This window comes from Hylaeus anthracinus, unplaced genomic scaffold, assembly GCF_026225885.1.
Source record: "Hylaeus anthracinus isolate JK02 unplaced genomic scaffold, UHH_iyHylAnth1.0_haploid 5, whole genome shotgun sequence".
Lineage (NCBI taxonomy): Eukaryota > Metazoa > Arthropoda > Insecta > Hymenoptera > Colletidae > Hylaeus > Hylaeus anthracinus.
Window position 1 is genome coordinate 9,744,448 of NW_026535322.1, and position 16,292 is coordinate 9,760,739.

At 39.5% G+C, this 16,292-nt stretch overlaps 2 protein-coding genes across 3 annotated transcripts; one reads left to right on the forward strand and one right to left on the reverse strand.

Moving 5' to 3' along the window:
* Positions 1 to 115: 115 nt before the first annotated feature.
* LOC128895787 (carbohydrate sulfotransferase 11) lies at positions 116 to 7,971 on the reverse strand. Its single transcript, XM_054158710.1, has 5 exons — positions 7,614 to 7,971; positions 3,409 to 3,800; positions 2,097 to 2,384; positions 1,424 to 1,659; positions 116 to 937 (listed from the first exon to the last, which is right to left on the reverse strand). Exons 2-5 carry the CDS (start codon positions 3,730 to 3,732, stop codon positions 772 to 774), a joined length of 1,014 nt encoding a protein of 337 aa, XP_054014685.1. The 5' UTR covers positions 3,733 to 3,800; positions 7,614 to 7,971; the 3' UTR covers positions 116 to 771.
* On the forward strand, positions 5,395 to 15,811 carry LOC128895788 (inactive hydroxysteroid dehydrogenase-like protein 1). Of its 2 annotated transcripts, none has more exons than XM_054158712.1 (5): positions 5,395 to 5,512; positions 13,960 to 14,123; positions 14,192 to 14,428; positions 14,960 to 15,303; positions 15,371 to 15,811. In XM_054158712.1, the coding sequence occupies exons 2-5, from the start codon at positions 13,964 to 13,966 to the stop codon at positions 15,572 to 15,574; spliced, it is 945 nt and encodes a 314-aa protein (XP_054014687.1). In that variant the 5' UTR covers positions 5,395 to 5,512; positions 13,960 to 13,963; the 3' UTR covers positions 15,575 to 15,811. The 2 variants fall into 2 exon arrangements, with proteins under 2 accessions (XP_054014687.1, XP_054014686.1); XM_054158711.1 differs by lacking the exon at positions 5,395 to 5,512 and adding an exon at positions 12,413 to 12,655.
* Positions 15,812 to 16,292: the final 481 nt, after the last annotated feature.

A 16,292-nucleotide genomic window follows, 5' to 3' on the forward strand; every position in this document is an offset into this window, starting at 1 on the left:
TGCCATCTCCTAGGCGCAGGGATGCCACAAATGTTACGACGTAATAACATAATAAGAAATGTCGGAGCTCAATGATAATTTACGATTTCTATCAAATCGAAGATCATTCCAAAAGTTCATGAAAAATAGTTCTTTATTCCATTTACGACAGAATCGTACGATTGTATAATCGAAAAAGACACTCGAGGGTTACCTCACGGTACGAACTATGATAAATGAAACTTTTGTACATGTCGTTACGTAGGTACATATGTAAATATGGCATGTGATAACGAAGTATGACTAACGTGGGAAAGCACCCAAGGATCTTAGGCTAACTCTCAACTCGTGCTCATTCCGGCACCATTCTTTCACTTGTCCGAACGAAACAGGCCATCTGCTTGTTTTTATACGTTCACATTTTTGCCACAAAGTTTGCCCGCGTTTTAAAAATAAATTCACCAGCGAGAGAAAGCGAACATTCGTTCACGAATCACGATATCTATTGAACTACGAACTGTCTCAAGAATACTCCGAATTAATCGATCGATTAGTACTTCATCCTAGACTTTCCTAATGGCTTGGTTATCCATAAACAGCCCCCCATTAAAAGTACGAGCATAGTCCATTCCTCGCCTGTGAAGCACAACGATCGAAACCTCTTCCACGTAAATTAAACCTGAAACTAAAACCTATATCTACTTTTTATACACAACGTTTCCGTATAACCGTTAGTCGCGTTTATTTGCATTTCGAAGCGTATTCCTTTCAGGTATCCTATAGTCAAACGAATCACGCCAAGGAAAATCCAAGCACGTCCTCTAGCGAGTAGTCGAACAGCCTTAAATCGTGTTTGTACAAATTCGCCAACTTCCGGAGCTGCTTATACGTTAAAGTAGAATAATATTTCTCTAGTTTTTTCGCAGTCGGCTCGCTGTTGGAGGGCTTAGCCGGAAAGCTGTGAAAACAATTCAATATAAATTATTCATAGGCAAGCTTGCGTACACAAAATTAAAGGATAATATTATAACAGTATCAAACAAGCTATCGTTTCCGTACGTTTCCACTATTTCTTTCTTTAATCATTCTAAAAACTTCCAAATGTTCGATCGATGTATTAGGTTGTCTCAAAAGTTTCTTTCGTTTCATTAATAAATAATACATGCACAATATTTTATGTTTTATGTTACATTACTGAATTGTAGACGATTCATTTTTCTCCATTACTGTTACAACATGAATATCTACGAAATTAGATTGTCTATTTATACAAACACCACCACATAAAATAATTGAGTGCAACTCGCGAAAGAAACTTTCGGGCCAACCTAATATGTATTTTCTTCTAATCGAACATATTTAAGATACGAAACAGAAAGAAATAGTCATGCTGTAAATAAACAGTGTCTTGTTCGTATCTGATGAATCATCAACGCGTACTCACTTGACCGACTCGACGCCCATCCGTTCCAAAACCTCTGTCGCGTCCTCCACCAAACTTTCGTATTTGCTAACAAGATTGTAATTAACTAGGCAGGGCTGGCACAACTCGTATATCGGGTTCCAGTGCTCGTTTCGTGTTTCGTTGGACGAATCGTCCGTGATGAACTCGACGAACTCCCTAAACGTCACGTCATCGCCTCTCTTCAAGGACTCCTCGGTCGCGTTCCGTCTGCACCTCTGTCAAGAAAATGCGATTAACATTTAATCTTAGAAACGCGTAGATCGTTTACGGAGATCCCACGAAATTACATTAAGGTACGAACCTTCCAAATCCTCAACCTGATGTCTATTACAATGTATCTATGTACACGCGTAACCTAAGTCTCCAACCCGATGGACATTGGTTTATACGAACTTTAGTAGCCATCGCGCGTAATCTGTTAGAATAATAATAATAATAATAATAATTTAGACTTTCTTCAGAAGACCAGGTCGAGAACCTAGAAGGTCAGTGATTAATTTCTACAACAGAATTAATTTCTACAAGCAAGTCGACTAGACAAAAGTTACCTAGTCAATGTCTAATCGACGAAACATGTCTACGTTTCTCCTGAACCGATGAAGTGAGACTATTTCTAGTTGCCTACGGAATACACGTGGAAATGGAACGGTACCTTGATAATCTTCTTCCCGAAACGCGTCTGAAAATACTTGGAGCTCTTCTCGTGTTTCGCTTCCAGCTTATTCCTATAGGCCGACAAGAGTCGTTCCAACGGGTGTCTGACGACTATCAGCTTGTCGTAAGTCGCCAGCATTCGTTCGATCTCGGGCAGCGTATAATTGCTCAACCTTTTAAAAGTACCCGGCGAGTGTGCTTGATTGGCTGGTATCTCCAATGGATCGCTGCCTGGCCACTTGCCCGTGGCCACCATCAAGACTCGTTTCCAGTTCGTACAGGCAACCTGGTGAACACATTCAAGTACAGACTTTTTTATTTTTAGTTACGGGAGGAAAGTCTGCTGAAGACCTCCTCGATCTTTTGAGAAAGGTGGATCCAATATGGCCGACATGCATATTCAACAATTATTAGATTTTCATGAAACTTGGTATTTATGGCTTATTTGAGCCGAAAACTTCGAATCTGATATCAGAATTGCAAAATTCAAAACGTCGGATCCAATATGGCGGACATGCACATTAAAAAGTTATTAGATTTTCATGAAACTTGGTATTTATGACTTATTTGAGCCGAAAACTTTGAATCTGATATCAGAATTGCCAGATTCAAAACGTCGGATCCAATATGGCCGACATGTAACTTCGTATTTTTTCTAATATGCAGGATATAACAGATTTAACAGGTTTTGTATACAGAAATCGTAAAGATGAAGAATAGATCAATAGTTGTAGCAAGATATACAATGGACGATCGAATTATTACGAACACGTCGAAACGCCGCGCTCAAATGTCGGTATAAATACATTTCTTTGAAATACGAAGGCTTTAAAATCCTGATAATATGTTGTTGAAAATAGAACGATAGATATCATTATAATTGCGCGTTCATTATACGCGTATCATTACAGTAATGTCTCGTTAGACACACGTCCACGATAAATGCACAGAAACCGGCCCCACCACTGATGGATATACCCCTTGAGGGGTCTAGGAGTTTGATCGCCGAGTTTCGTATATTCTTTGACGTTACATATTTCGTATATTCTTCAATGAATACACGATGTCCACGTTAATCGCACAAGGTCGCTCCCGAGCATGTGCGTCTAACGAGATATCACTGTATATTTAACCGTTCGCTCATTGTATGCTAACCAAGCAAGCATGCCCATGATAAACCAAGTTCACTCTACCGACACAAAGTCCCTACTTCCTTCTTCATCAACCTAATCAGTGAAGCAATTTGTAATCCTGAATTATTTAACGATTTCTACATAAAAAGTGTCAATAAATTACGACGTTATTCCAACCTTAGGAACGTAGCAGTAGAGTAACTCGTGCTGTTCGTCAACGAGGACGTTTCTAAACGATTCCGGGTCAGAGACTTCGTTCACGGACTCGCCGTCGCCGAGAATCTCCTCGCAATTGTACTGCAGCCTCTCCTGTCGCTCCACCAAAGCCGATCTTGTAAGAGCATTCGGCCCCGTCCAGGAATACAGAAAATTTTCCGTATCGACGGACCCTTTTCTCTCGTCCTTCGTCGAAGTACGTTCTCCCGCCACGCTCGCGTTCGCCATCGAACACGTAACGTTCAAGATAAGCAGAACTGCACCCCAAACACGGCATCCTGTCATCGTCCGTCCAGTCCACCCGGGACATCGAACTACTTTCTTGATCGATAGTAGTTGTAGATGATTGGCGCCTGTGAAATCGAGCAGAACTGACTCGAAAAATTGTTACGCATACGGTCCAGGCGCGCAGGTTTACGTATACGTGTATATACAGTGCCGGGGTTAGCGATATCGGCGCCCTAGGATTATCGTGGAAGGGTTACAATTTTTCAGAAAAAAGGACGAGGTGATTGTAGCAAATGATGAATCTGTAGTTACAGTGTAATAAGTAGACTGCGGATCTTTATGCATTTAAAAGAAATTTGAATGTGGAAGAAAGTACAAAATGCAAACACTTTGCAAGAATATAAAAAAGATTGATAGTTAAGTTCATGTTGAAGGGGTCCTCCTTTACGCTTGGCGAGCGAGCAGTGTAATATGGTCCTAACCGAGATATGTATTCATTTATTTAAAGTGCGTCACTTATTATACAAAGTTATTACATAACTGCTTACTCATTACTACCTTATTTCCATTCTTCTTATCGTCTTTCATGACTCCTGCATTGTTTTGACCCTTTGCACTCGAGGCCTTTTTTTTCTAGTATCTACCAGCAACTCGAGATGCTTTCTTAGCATTCGACAGGGTGTCCCAAAAATGTTGTAACACCTTGAAAGAGGTGGTTCGGGAGGCGATTTGAAACAACTTTTTCCTTAGCGAAAATGTTGTCCGAGGCTTCGTTGAGGAGATAGTAACGGAAAACACTGACCAATCAGAGCGCGAGTATGCCGATGGAGCGCTCGCGGTAGCGTATGAGCGCGGCCGCTTAGCGCGTAGCGCATCGAAATACACGGGCACGCATACATCGAATTATACGGGTACAATATCCAATTATTTTTACATACAAACTTTTATGTAAAACTGCTATATTATTCTAAAATAATGATCCTTATTAATTTTGAAAAAAATTGATATGCAGTAAAATAAATAAATAAAAAAAATATAAACATAAGAAGAATAAATACAACAGAATACATTTTTTAGTGTAATTTGTAAAACTTTATTTACTAGTTAAAATAAATATTCAAGTAACGGATAACAATAGATAATTCGATGTATGCGTACTCGTGTATTTCAATGCACGTGTATGTACCTGGATATCTGTGTATTTAGATATCCGGATGTCAGCGTATTTCGACACTCGAGTACCCGTGCCTTAAAAATACCCGTGTTCTTAATCCCTTAATACACGGTACACGTGTTCCATATACCCGTGTATTTTAATACCCGTTCAAAACCGTGATCTCTAGTTAATACTGTTTGCAGTATCTCTTACTTCTCATCTATCATCTATCTCATCTTCTCACTCTAGCTCGGGTACCTCGGGGTTGCTAAGCCCGTACTGTAGCTACAATCAAACATAGAACATAGCTACAGGCCCTGAGGGCATTACTATTGTCTCAGCCATACTCTTCTGTCGACGGTTTTTTTTCCTCCGACCTCTTCCTCTTTCGCTGTCTTTTTCTACGCTCGACGCTCGACCCGAGCCAAATGTAAACACAGACAAACGCAATGTTTATTTTACTGTATTTCTTTTTACGTAGCGAACACCGTATGGTAGATTTGCGTCTCCCTCTTGCGAAGCTCGAACTAAACTCGAAAGATTCCTCGACGTAATATCGATCGTTACGAAGCTTCGATCGGTTAGTTTCGTTGTAATACGAGCGACCGAGAGAGGTCTTTCAATTAAACGTTATTGATGTTAATTCGCTAGTTGTTGCGTTCGAGATACACCAATTCACGGGTATGTATGAAATTGAAGCCTTTGCACTCGAGGCCTTTTTTTCTGGTATCTAGCAGATACTGTCTACCAGCAACTCGAGATGTTTCTTAGCGTTCTATTGCCATGAATTCTAACCTATCATTTATATCGACACTTGGAGCACCAATGAAATTAAACCTAAGGAAACATTAGGTATTGTAGATTTGCTGCGTGAAAGCTAATGGCGATTGAGAGTCACCTCTCGAGTGTAAAGGGTTAATTGTTCGAACGTGAACGAGCGCATTATCGTTAAAGGGAAGAAGTGGAGCGACTCGGTTTCGTGCTCTGTTCTAATTCTTCGTCCTTTAAAGCCGGTTTTAAACGAGCCGGTTGTCCGAGAGTATACGGTACGTTTGACATCTAGATATCTAGAGCAAGCTTTTTCTTTTATGGACGCGTGACGGACGATGCCTGCTTCCTGGTCGATTCGAAACGAGATCGGGAATATCGATTAATATTCGAAAGAAAAGTTCGAACGTTTAATTTAGAACGCGGCAACCGTCGATGATTTTCGAGAGAAATCGATATCGTCGCGACTGTCGCGATAACGACACCAGTTGCGAAACTGATAATTTCGTATTAGAATCGTAAAGTAAACATTCCTCTGACACAGCGCGAACGATATTATGCATACTACGTCTATTATTAGGAAATATAGAATCTGAGAAGAAATTATACAATACAACGTGAAAGTTGCGTGTTGCGATAGCAAGAGGAGGGAGTGACTTTGCAATCCTACCAAATTCTTTATTCTATTTCGTAATTACGTTTGCAACATCCTAGTTGGGCATATTAGAGCAGTGCTTAGCGTATCCGACTACCACGCTGAGAACCTGGGTTCGAATCCTGATCGGTCCCGCCAGGTTTTTTATGATTACATTAGAGCTCAATAAAAATATGGAAATACGAAAAATAAGTATGGAAAAAGTCTAAGGGCGAGAAATAAGGAATAAGGACAGTCTAAATAGCAAATAAGGGTGCGAATAAAGGTCCAGTAGCTCCCCCCAGCTACCACAATAAACTCCAACAAACAAATAAATTTATTCGAATAACGATCTTTCTGGCGTAAGCAAAACGCCATAGATTACGCGTCGACTAATATATCGCATAATCGATCGATAGAATTTACGCGAGACCTTGTCCGCGCGTTAACAAGGGAAACCAGTCAGTAACGCATTATCGCGTCTAAGGCACTCCTATAAAGAACAGTAAACAATCTCTATTCATCCGTATCAGTTAACTATTACCATTAGATTCACCCACGATTATTTATGGTTTCATTTTCAAACGAAATTCCACGTAGAGTATAAATATCTATAAATATAAGTTTGAAGCGCAAGCATTGCGCCAAAACGGGTATAAGTAACGTTGAAAATTCAACGCGTGCGCGAACATCATAGCATCCGTACTTTAAACGTTGTCGATAAAATTTAATATTTCGTCGAGCATCGCGATTAGAAATTTATTATTATTATTATTAATTTATTATATATATACAGTCGGTGTAAGAAGTATTCGTATAGCAACCGATTTAAAATAAAATGAAAAATAAAATTAATAAGAAAGGAAATACGTAAGAGGTTAACATTAAAAATAATAAACTTTAATTTAAACACAAATTCTACTTTAAAAATATGTAGGAATGTTGATTATTTATTTTTTCCCATAAGATTTATTAATCAAATAAATGTATGGAGTTTTATTTTGAATTGGTTCCTGTGCGAATATTTATTACACCGACTGTATCTAATTTCAACGATTTACTATTATTTTAATATTTAAATATGAATCATGGTACTCTGTTATACTTTTCGTTCCGTGTATCCGATAGTAGTCCGAAATAGTACGCTCGCTATTTTTATTATGAATTGGTTATTAATTATTTCTTCCCGTAAAATTGATTAATAAAATAAATGTATGGAGTTTTATTTTGAATTGGTTACTGTACGAATATTTATTACACCGACTGTATATATAATTTCAACCATTTACTATTATTTGACGCATTCCGAAATAGTACGCTTGCTATTTTCTATAATTTCGTTTCCATTTTGGCTATTCGATTCGAAGAATGACCACTCACCTGTTGCGAGGAGAACGATGGACCGCAAGTTGTCAAAATGTACGTGGCATGGCCGGCCGTCTCGTGGACCTCCAGGCACGCGTCGTCGAACGCTTCTTCGCCGGTCCCCGAAAATTCATCGAGATCGTTTGAGGTCGAAGTAACGTCTCGAGACAAAACTGGAAATTCTCGATCCGAAATGGTCCCTCGAGAGAATCGACCTCGTTCGAGGTGGCATCGGATTTGTTCGTTCCGTCGGCTACATTTGGCGACGCGCGAGGTCCGCCACGGAAGAACACTCGAAACACTCGAAACGTCGGACGATTTCAAGGCGAACGCGACGATGTAAAACGAGTCGAACGGACGAACGGTGCGCAACAGGTAAAGTCGGCTGTTGCCTTGTCCCGAGGACCTTCTGACATAAGACTGGAACGTGGTGGCAGGTTGTGGAAGTGAAAGAAGCTGCGCGCGCCTCCGACACTTCATCTTCGTTTCTTCGCCAGTCGTCGATCTTTTTTCCTCTCCCGTTATCCATCCGCTTTCGAGCCGTCCGCAGAAAATTCGAAGGTCGCGACGAATTCAGGTACAATCGCACCTGATAGTAACCTTATTAATCGGGCTGATACCAAAACGTTCCTCGCGATATCCTGTGTCCTGTATTTATTCAAGTGTTTCGACTATGGAGTTATCGATAGACTCCGGATCTATATGCATTTACATTAATTTGAATATCCAAGAATATAAAAATGACTGAAAGTAAAGTTCGTGTTATAATATTTGCTGAATAAAATAAATTCCGATTTAGATTCAATTTTCGTAGCCACGTTCGAGAAGATTTTATTTTGCATAAGGATCCGCAGTCTAGGTATTACAATGACCCTTTCTTCTTAATTAGACGTTTATCCGTATCGCTCTTAGATAAGGAAACGTCGCGAAGTGCGCATCGAATGTTTTTCTATTTTACACTAACAAAATCACTATAATAGAGAATTCACAGTAATAAACACACAATACATTTAGATTCAACGACTGCCTGTAGTCGACTAACATTGATGTCTTATAATTTTGTCCTACGGAAGAAACCAAACATTACAATTCTTGGAAATGCTTCGACGCTTTGTGTTTGTTTACATTGTGATGGAGCTCGCGAATAGTACTCTTTCATCCCATCATCATTTACGCTACGTATACAAGCATATACAGTGACTCCCAGATATATTCGGACACTAGTGTATGGTTAGCTTTATGACTCGATATCGTAGTTATTAAAAAAGCAATCGTCGTCGTTACTTTTTCCAATATCAAGTCATTTATTAACGTTATTAAAGACGTATACATTAATCCAAAAAGTTACATAAATTACATAATAGCAATAAACAAACGAAAGAATATCAGATTTTCGGGTACGATAAAACACGGAGAAGGCATTGTAACGGTGTGGGGATGCATTTCGACTTTCGGCGCTGGCCATTTAGTTTTTATCGATGGCATCATGGTTAAGAATGCTTATTTGAATCTTTTAAAAAGCAATTTAAAACAAAGTGCAGAAAAAATGGGGATCGTTGAAGATTTAACATTTTACCAGGATAATGATTCTAAACGTAAGTCGCGCATTGTCTAAGAATTTTTATTGTATAATTGGCCCAAAGTCCATCCAAAGTTCATCCACCTCCGCAATCACCAGACCTCAACCCTATAGAAAACTTATGGGATAAGTTGAACCAACGGATTCGCAAGACACCCATTCGTTCCAAAGAACAACTTAAAATTAGGCTTCAAGAAGAACGGGCATCCATTTCGACAGAATATTTAAAAAAACTAATTTCTAATATGCCGAATCGAACGAGACATATCATAAAAGTAAAGGGATTTGCAACAAAATATTAATGTGGAACATACAATGTTTAATTTTAATTAATAAATGTTATTTCTCGTAGTGTCCGAATATTTTTGTGACCCGAAAATGCGGTATTCTTTCGTTTATTTATTGTTATTATGTAATTTATGTAAATATTTGGATGAATGCATATATCTTTAATAATGTTAATAAATGATTGATTATTGGAAAAAGTAACGAAGACGATTGCTTTTTTAATAACTACGATATTAAGCCGTAACGCTAACCATACACTGGTGTCCGAATGTTTCTGGGAGTCACTGTACATATTTTTTTTTTTTTTTTTTTAAATGGGGTTTCGTATAATTATGTCCATCAGTGTATCTCGACGCCTTTCGTCGAACCTTTCGATCAGAATTCGACTCGAATTATTCGAGCCATAGAATTCATTTAACGCGTTGACCTCTAGCTACGAGATAACGTATAATATATCTGTGCAGCTACGACGAAACTCGTATTATATCCACGCATATGCAAATAGATAGCGTCAGGAGCAGAAAAAAATCAAGGTTAACTCGCCCGAAAATGTTATAAACAGAAAATACGATAATATCATCTTTAAGGGGTTAGTCGCAGTCAGGAAAATGGAAACGTACAGCTTCTTGTGTGTGTGTGTGTGTTTTTAAGCTGTTAAATAATAATTTTAATTAATGAAATGTAAATATATTACAAAGTATGTCTTGAAGAACTATAAAAGAATTTTTGTTTTAAAGAAAAGGTTAATTCATTTCGTAGTAACGGGCGATGGTGTGGGTGGCCAGTTGGTTTGCGGCGAGCGAGATTTCTTCAAACTGGTGCACCTGAAAACAAAACTAAAGGTAGATTTAGAAAATATATTAGACTAACGGGTCCCTGATCGAAGGATTATCTATTTTCTCGTATACTTTTCTTTTTATCCTGCATTGAATCGCTTAATTTTAGTGAAAAAATTGAAAATCAACTTCAAATGTACGCCATCTTGTTTTAAATTAATTTTTACCAAAATCCTTCGTTCAGGGGCCCGCTAGACTAATCTATTTTCGAAATCTACCTTTGTTTTTGTTTTCCGGTAACCTGCGCTTTTAAATCATCGTCTACGTCATCGGCTCTTACGACGATATAAATTAAACGTTTCTTAAAACAAACAAATGTTTTTTTAGTTCTCTAAAACACGCTTTACAATATACTTAATTGTTACTTATGCAAATTATTATTTAGTAACTAAAAAACAAGGAACTTCCCGATTTCCGATTACAGCGCCATCTATCGCGAATGAAAAACAATGTTTGAAACTAGTGTTTTGAAAAGGTCTCATAGCCAGCGTTCACAGTGCATGATAAAAAATGAGGTGTTCCATTCAAAAAATCATGTTGACCTTGACGTGACTTTGACCGGTCCTTTGAAGGTCAAACGGACACGATCGTTCAATAGAATTTTTGAAACCCTAAAACATTTCTCTAAACCACTTTTCTCACAAATGTTCCATTTTGGAAATATTTGACTGCTTCCATACTTTTGGAGCACCCTGTATGTGTATATACATGTGTTATACAAATGTAATAATAGTAATATATATGTATATATATTATTTCCGTTTAGTTATTCGCTCATAAATTTATATTCTCCCATCTAGATTGCGTTATTAAGTTAAGTTTCCTTAAAAAAAAAAAAAAAACTAAAAAACTACTGGACCGAATTGGAACGAAATCTAATCAACTCTAAGTTAGATCGATACACATCGATTGCATCATCGATCATTTTGATCTCGCTAGTAGTTTTTTTAGAAAACGTTAATGAAAAATTTGTTTACATACGTACGTACATACGCACACACACGCACGCACACACACACACACGAACAATTTGTTAAAAATAGGCTAAAATTACTCCAATGACCTTGAAACATGGAGATCCGCTAAAAAATCGATTCTTCATTTTAGAGGCAAATACAATAACTTCCCTATAAATCGGAAAAGTTAAAAATCACAAAGGAATGTCGTTTTTCCTCTTCCTGACTGCGACTAACCCCTTAAAGGGGTTGTAGCATCTAGATAATCTATATAATTTTGTTTTATATAAAAATATTCATAAATGAATGAACGGCAGCTGTTTGAAGTTGGCTTCTCGAAAATGCGCCGTGCAACGCACAGATCACTCTAATTATTTGAAATCAAAAATCCACCAATTTTTCGTTAAAATATAGTAACACGCTTTGCATCAACCTAGATTAAAAAAAAAAAAAAAAAAAAAAAAACATTTCAAATTTAAAATTTCACGCCACGTTAAAAGAATCTTGTCAATAAAAAAAATGATTAAAACATTGTTTATTTCAATTTCTATAAAAACCTTTAGGTTGATGCAAAGGAGAATAGTTTGGGGAATATTTTGTGCCAAGTTTCATAGCAATCGGCTGAGAAATCTCTAAGCTACATTGCACGGCACGCGAAATTTGGTGTTTTGAGAAAAATGCGTTTAATGTTTCAGGATCTAAAAATAGTCCTTCGTGTACCGTTTGGAGCGCATCACTTTGATGACTCTGTAGGTACACTTAGACTTCGAAGTTTTACCTGAAATGGTCGGACCACAGTCTCCAGATGGTAAACTAATTTTCTAAACAAAAAAAAAAGAAAAGGTCAAAATTTGAATTTTACTTGACCCTCCCCCCTTAATACAAAAATTCACCGAGGACAACTTGGACGATTTTGTGTTTAAATATTTTAATAAATCCATGCACGCGCGCGACTGGTCAACGATGCGTTCCAAGCCAATGACGAAACCCCGCGCGCTTAATTAGCGAAGGACCGTCGACGCTAAAAGTTCGTCTGTTTTTGCGCACGCTTCCCACCTGTGCGAGAGCCATCTTATCTTAACGCTGTCACCGGATGGCTCCCGTGATATTCAGAGAAAGTGTCTTACCTTCGATTTCCATTCGCGGCGTTCACTTGCCGCGGTAGCTTTCGTCTTTAGTCTCGCTTTAGCCTTCGTTGGCTGCTCGTCCACCGAAAACAACAGTCCGTCGCGGAAATACTGGACGATCGAATTAGCGTCAAATGGTCGGAATTAGGGTGGCGAAGGTGAAACGAGCCCTAAGCGTTTCCTGTCAAGATCCAACGGAACTTTGAACGACAGATGACCACGGTATCGCGTTCGCAACGTGATACGATACGAAAGCTTTCCAAGCGCTTAGGTAACGTCGCAACTTTCACTCATTGCATTTCGACGAAAAAATATCTTTCGATACGCGAAATAATTCGACATACAATACGTGTACAGATATTCGACGGTGATAATTACACGCGCGATAACAGCGTCGGATTAGTTCGCGATTAATTTTGTAATAACCGCTCGCAATGATCACGCATGTAAGAAATCGCGAATCGGTTCTTTCTTCTGAAATATGTAATCTTTCGGAGCAACGTGATCGTGTCCGAGTATTCGGTAGGTACAATTATCGATTAATCATCGATCCATCGATCGTGACATTTTTACGTTCGCCTATATTTTCGGTCGTAAATTTTTCGAATGAACTCGGTTAATATTAGTTCGTGCTGACTCGCTACTACTAGCGCCACATTTCAGAAGAATCCTTTCGGTTTTACAGGATATACAATAATACGTGCTTAAAGCGTCACGCGTTCAAAGTTGTTCTACGAGTTTCGAAATTTCCTGGTTCGGCCGTTGGGTGGACGAATATTCGCAATCGTTGTCATAAATTCGTCATCGCATTAATTGTTATGCTAAAGATAAGGATGTGATTATCACACGGGGAAAAATACCTGGACGATACAAAATTTACTGACCGCGGTAAACGACGTGTTGTTATGCGCGCTTGTAACTCAAAAACATACGAATTCTAACTGTAATATTTTCTAACTATTTTGATCCCTGGTTCTTGATTGTTCCTACTAATAAACATGGGTTTATTAGTTAAAGCATATTACCAGTTGACGTTAGTCCAGTTAGATTCGTGGCAATTGAGAGGCGGGCGCAAACTCTACCGAAGTTTGTTATAATCGCATTTTTACGTTTGCTTGTTAAATATTCCTAAAACGAAAGAGGGAACATGCAACGCACGAATAAGCGAAACTTATTTTACACGATGCACGTTGCGGAATAAGTGAACATCAGATAACGTACGAAGTCTAGTGCAGTCCGAAGTTTATGCATTTATTATATTATTTTAACGTATACCTATGTTTCATATTTCTTTTATTCTGTCGTCATTGAATACGAATAGAAAATTTGTTCTTATTTGGATCGTACATTATTCATACAAATATCTTGACGAATAGAATATTGTATATACAGGGAACTCATTTAAAATTAAAAAAAATTTCCTCGTATAAATATAGTCCTCGTTACGGGACTGTACATAGATAACGATTGTTTATCAACAAACACGAGCGATATATAAGCATGTGTAAAAAGGAAACAATTCTTTCGCGAGCTTTTCCGAAACCCGAATGCAATTGAGTCGCGTATATGTTTCAGAAAAATGATGTTACAACTTGCGTTCTGGCTACTGATCGGTTTGCTCGTGGCTTGGCTTCTCCTGAACAACGTCGGAAGCGTCGTTAGAGCATTCTGGGAATTTCTCGTGCCGTTAGTCAACACGAAACCGATCGATCTGCGCAAGAAGTTCGGAGAATGGGCAGGTGAGCGAGCGTCGACGCATTCGAGGGAATTTCGCGGTTTTCTTTGACATTTTTTATTGAAATTTTAGTGGTGACGGGATCCACCGACGGGATCGGTAAAGCTTACGCGAAGGAGCTGGCCGCCAGAAATTTAAACCTAGTGCTGATCAGCCGAACCAAGGAGAAGTTGGAGAAGACCAGGGAAGAGATTTTACAGGAGAATCCGAACATCGAAGTGAAGATCATCGTGACAGACTTTAGCGAAGGGAGAAAGGTGTACAGAAAGCTCGAAGAAGAACTAAAAGACGTACCTATCGGTATTTTAGGTAAATAATCGAATACGGTTACTGACATTCTTACAGGGTGTACCAAAAATGTTGGAGGTCCCCGAAAGGGGTGGTTTGGGTGATTTGGAACAACTTTTTCCTTAGCGAAAATGTTGTCTGAGACTTCGTTGAGGAGATATTAACGGAAAACCTCGAGCCATCAGAGCGTCCGTCTGTGGAGCGCCCGCGGTAGTCTATGCACCGCGAGCGCTCCACCATGGTAACCTACGCACCGCGAGCGCTCCACCGTGATAACCTACGCACCGCGAGCGCTCCACCGTGGTAACCTACGCACCGCGAGCGCTCCACCGTGGTAACCTACGCACCGCGAGCGCTCCACCGTGGTAACCTACGCACCGCGAGCGCTCCACCGTGGTAACCTACGCACCGCGAGCGCTCCACCACGGTAGTCTACGCACCACGAGCGCTCCACCGTGGTAACCTACGCACCGCGAGCGCTCCACCGCGATAGTCTACGCACCACGAGCGCTCCGATTGGTCGCCATTAATTTACGCACGGTCATTTTCCAGTGAACAATGTCGGTATCCAGTACAGCTACCCCATGTACCTCGGCGAAGTTCCCGAGACCGAACTGTGGAACATCATTAACGTGAACGTAGGAGCGACCACGTTAATGACACGATTAGTCATCAAGCAAATGCAAGAACGCGGAAAAGGCGCGATCGTGAACGTGTCTTCCGGTTCGGAACTGCAGCCATTGCCATTGATGACTGTGTACGCCGCGTCGAAGGTGTACATCAACAGCTTTTCCGAGGCGCTCAGAGTCGAGTACTCTCGATTCGGGATAACTGTACAGCACTTGACGCCATTCTTCGTCAATACGAACATGAACGCGTTCAGCGATAGACTGCAGGTGAAGTGGCCGTGACACGTGACGAATAGATTATTAAACGAATTATTGTAATATATTGTCGTTGCAGGTGTCCAGCGTTTTAGTACCGAGCGCAACAACGTACGCTAAAAACGCAATCACCACGCTTGGAAAGGTAGACACTACTGCTGGCTACTGGGCCCACGGGATCCAAAAGATTTTTACTCTACTTCCACCGAGGCAGCTCAGAATGAAAATTGGCATGTTACTATCTCGGAGTTTCAGGCTGGAGTACTTCAAGAAACAAGCATAGATCCTCGTCTACCTTTATCGTTTCATTGTCCATATACTAATACTCCATATACTAATTCACAAACCAAAACGCGCAACAAATGTTAAAATTTTCTTATTAAAGTTTGATCCTGACACGTCGTCGATCGTAAACAGTGAACGATTAGATTTTAAGAATGCAAACTCCTTTGCGATTGCATTTGAAACTGTACGACTACGATAGGTTTTCTAAACAAATAAAGAACATTGTTTTCCTTTGTTTAAATATTTATATCAAACTAGCAGCTCCCGTGATTTTCGTAGAACGAATAGTCGTCATTCGTTCATTCATTTATTTGAAGTGCCTAACTTATTATACAAAGTTATTGTACTAGTGCTTACTTATTACTACCTTATTTCCATTTTTCTTATCGTCGTCTTACATGACTCCTGCATTCTTTTGATACTGTTTGCAGCATATCTTACTTCTCATCTCTAGCTCGGGTACCTCGGGGTTGCTAAGCCCGTACTGTAGCTTCAAAAAACACCGCTACAGCCCCTGAGGGCTAATATCGAATGATACTCCTCGAACATTTTCATTCAGATACATGTGTTACATGCGATATTCCTTTAACTGTACCATAAATTTCTCTTGAATAAAAGTGGGCCATAGATCGCGTATTTCAACTTTCACGGTGCCTGCGCAGAAAATCCACGAAAACGACTCGAGCCGAGCACACTTGCGTACGCATTCGCGGATC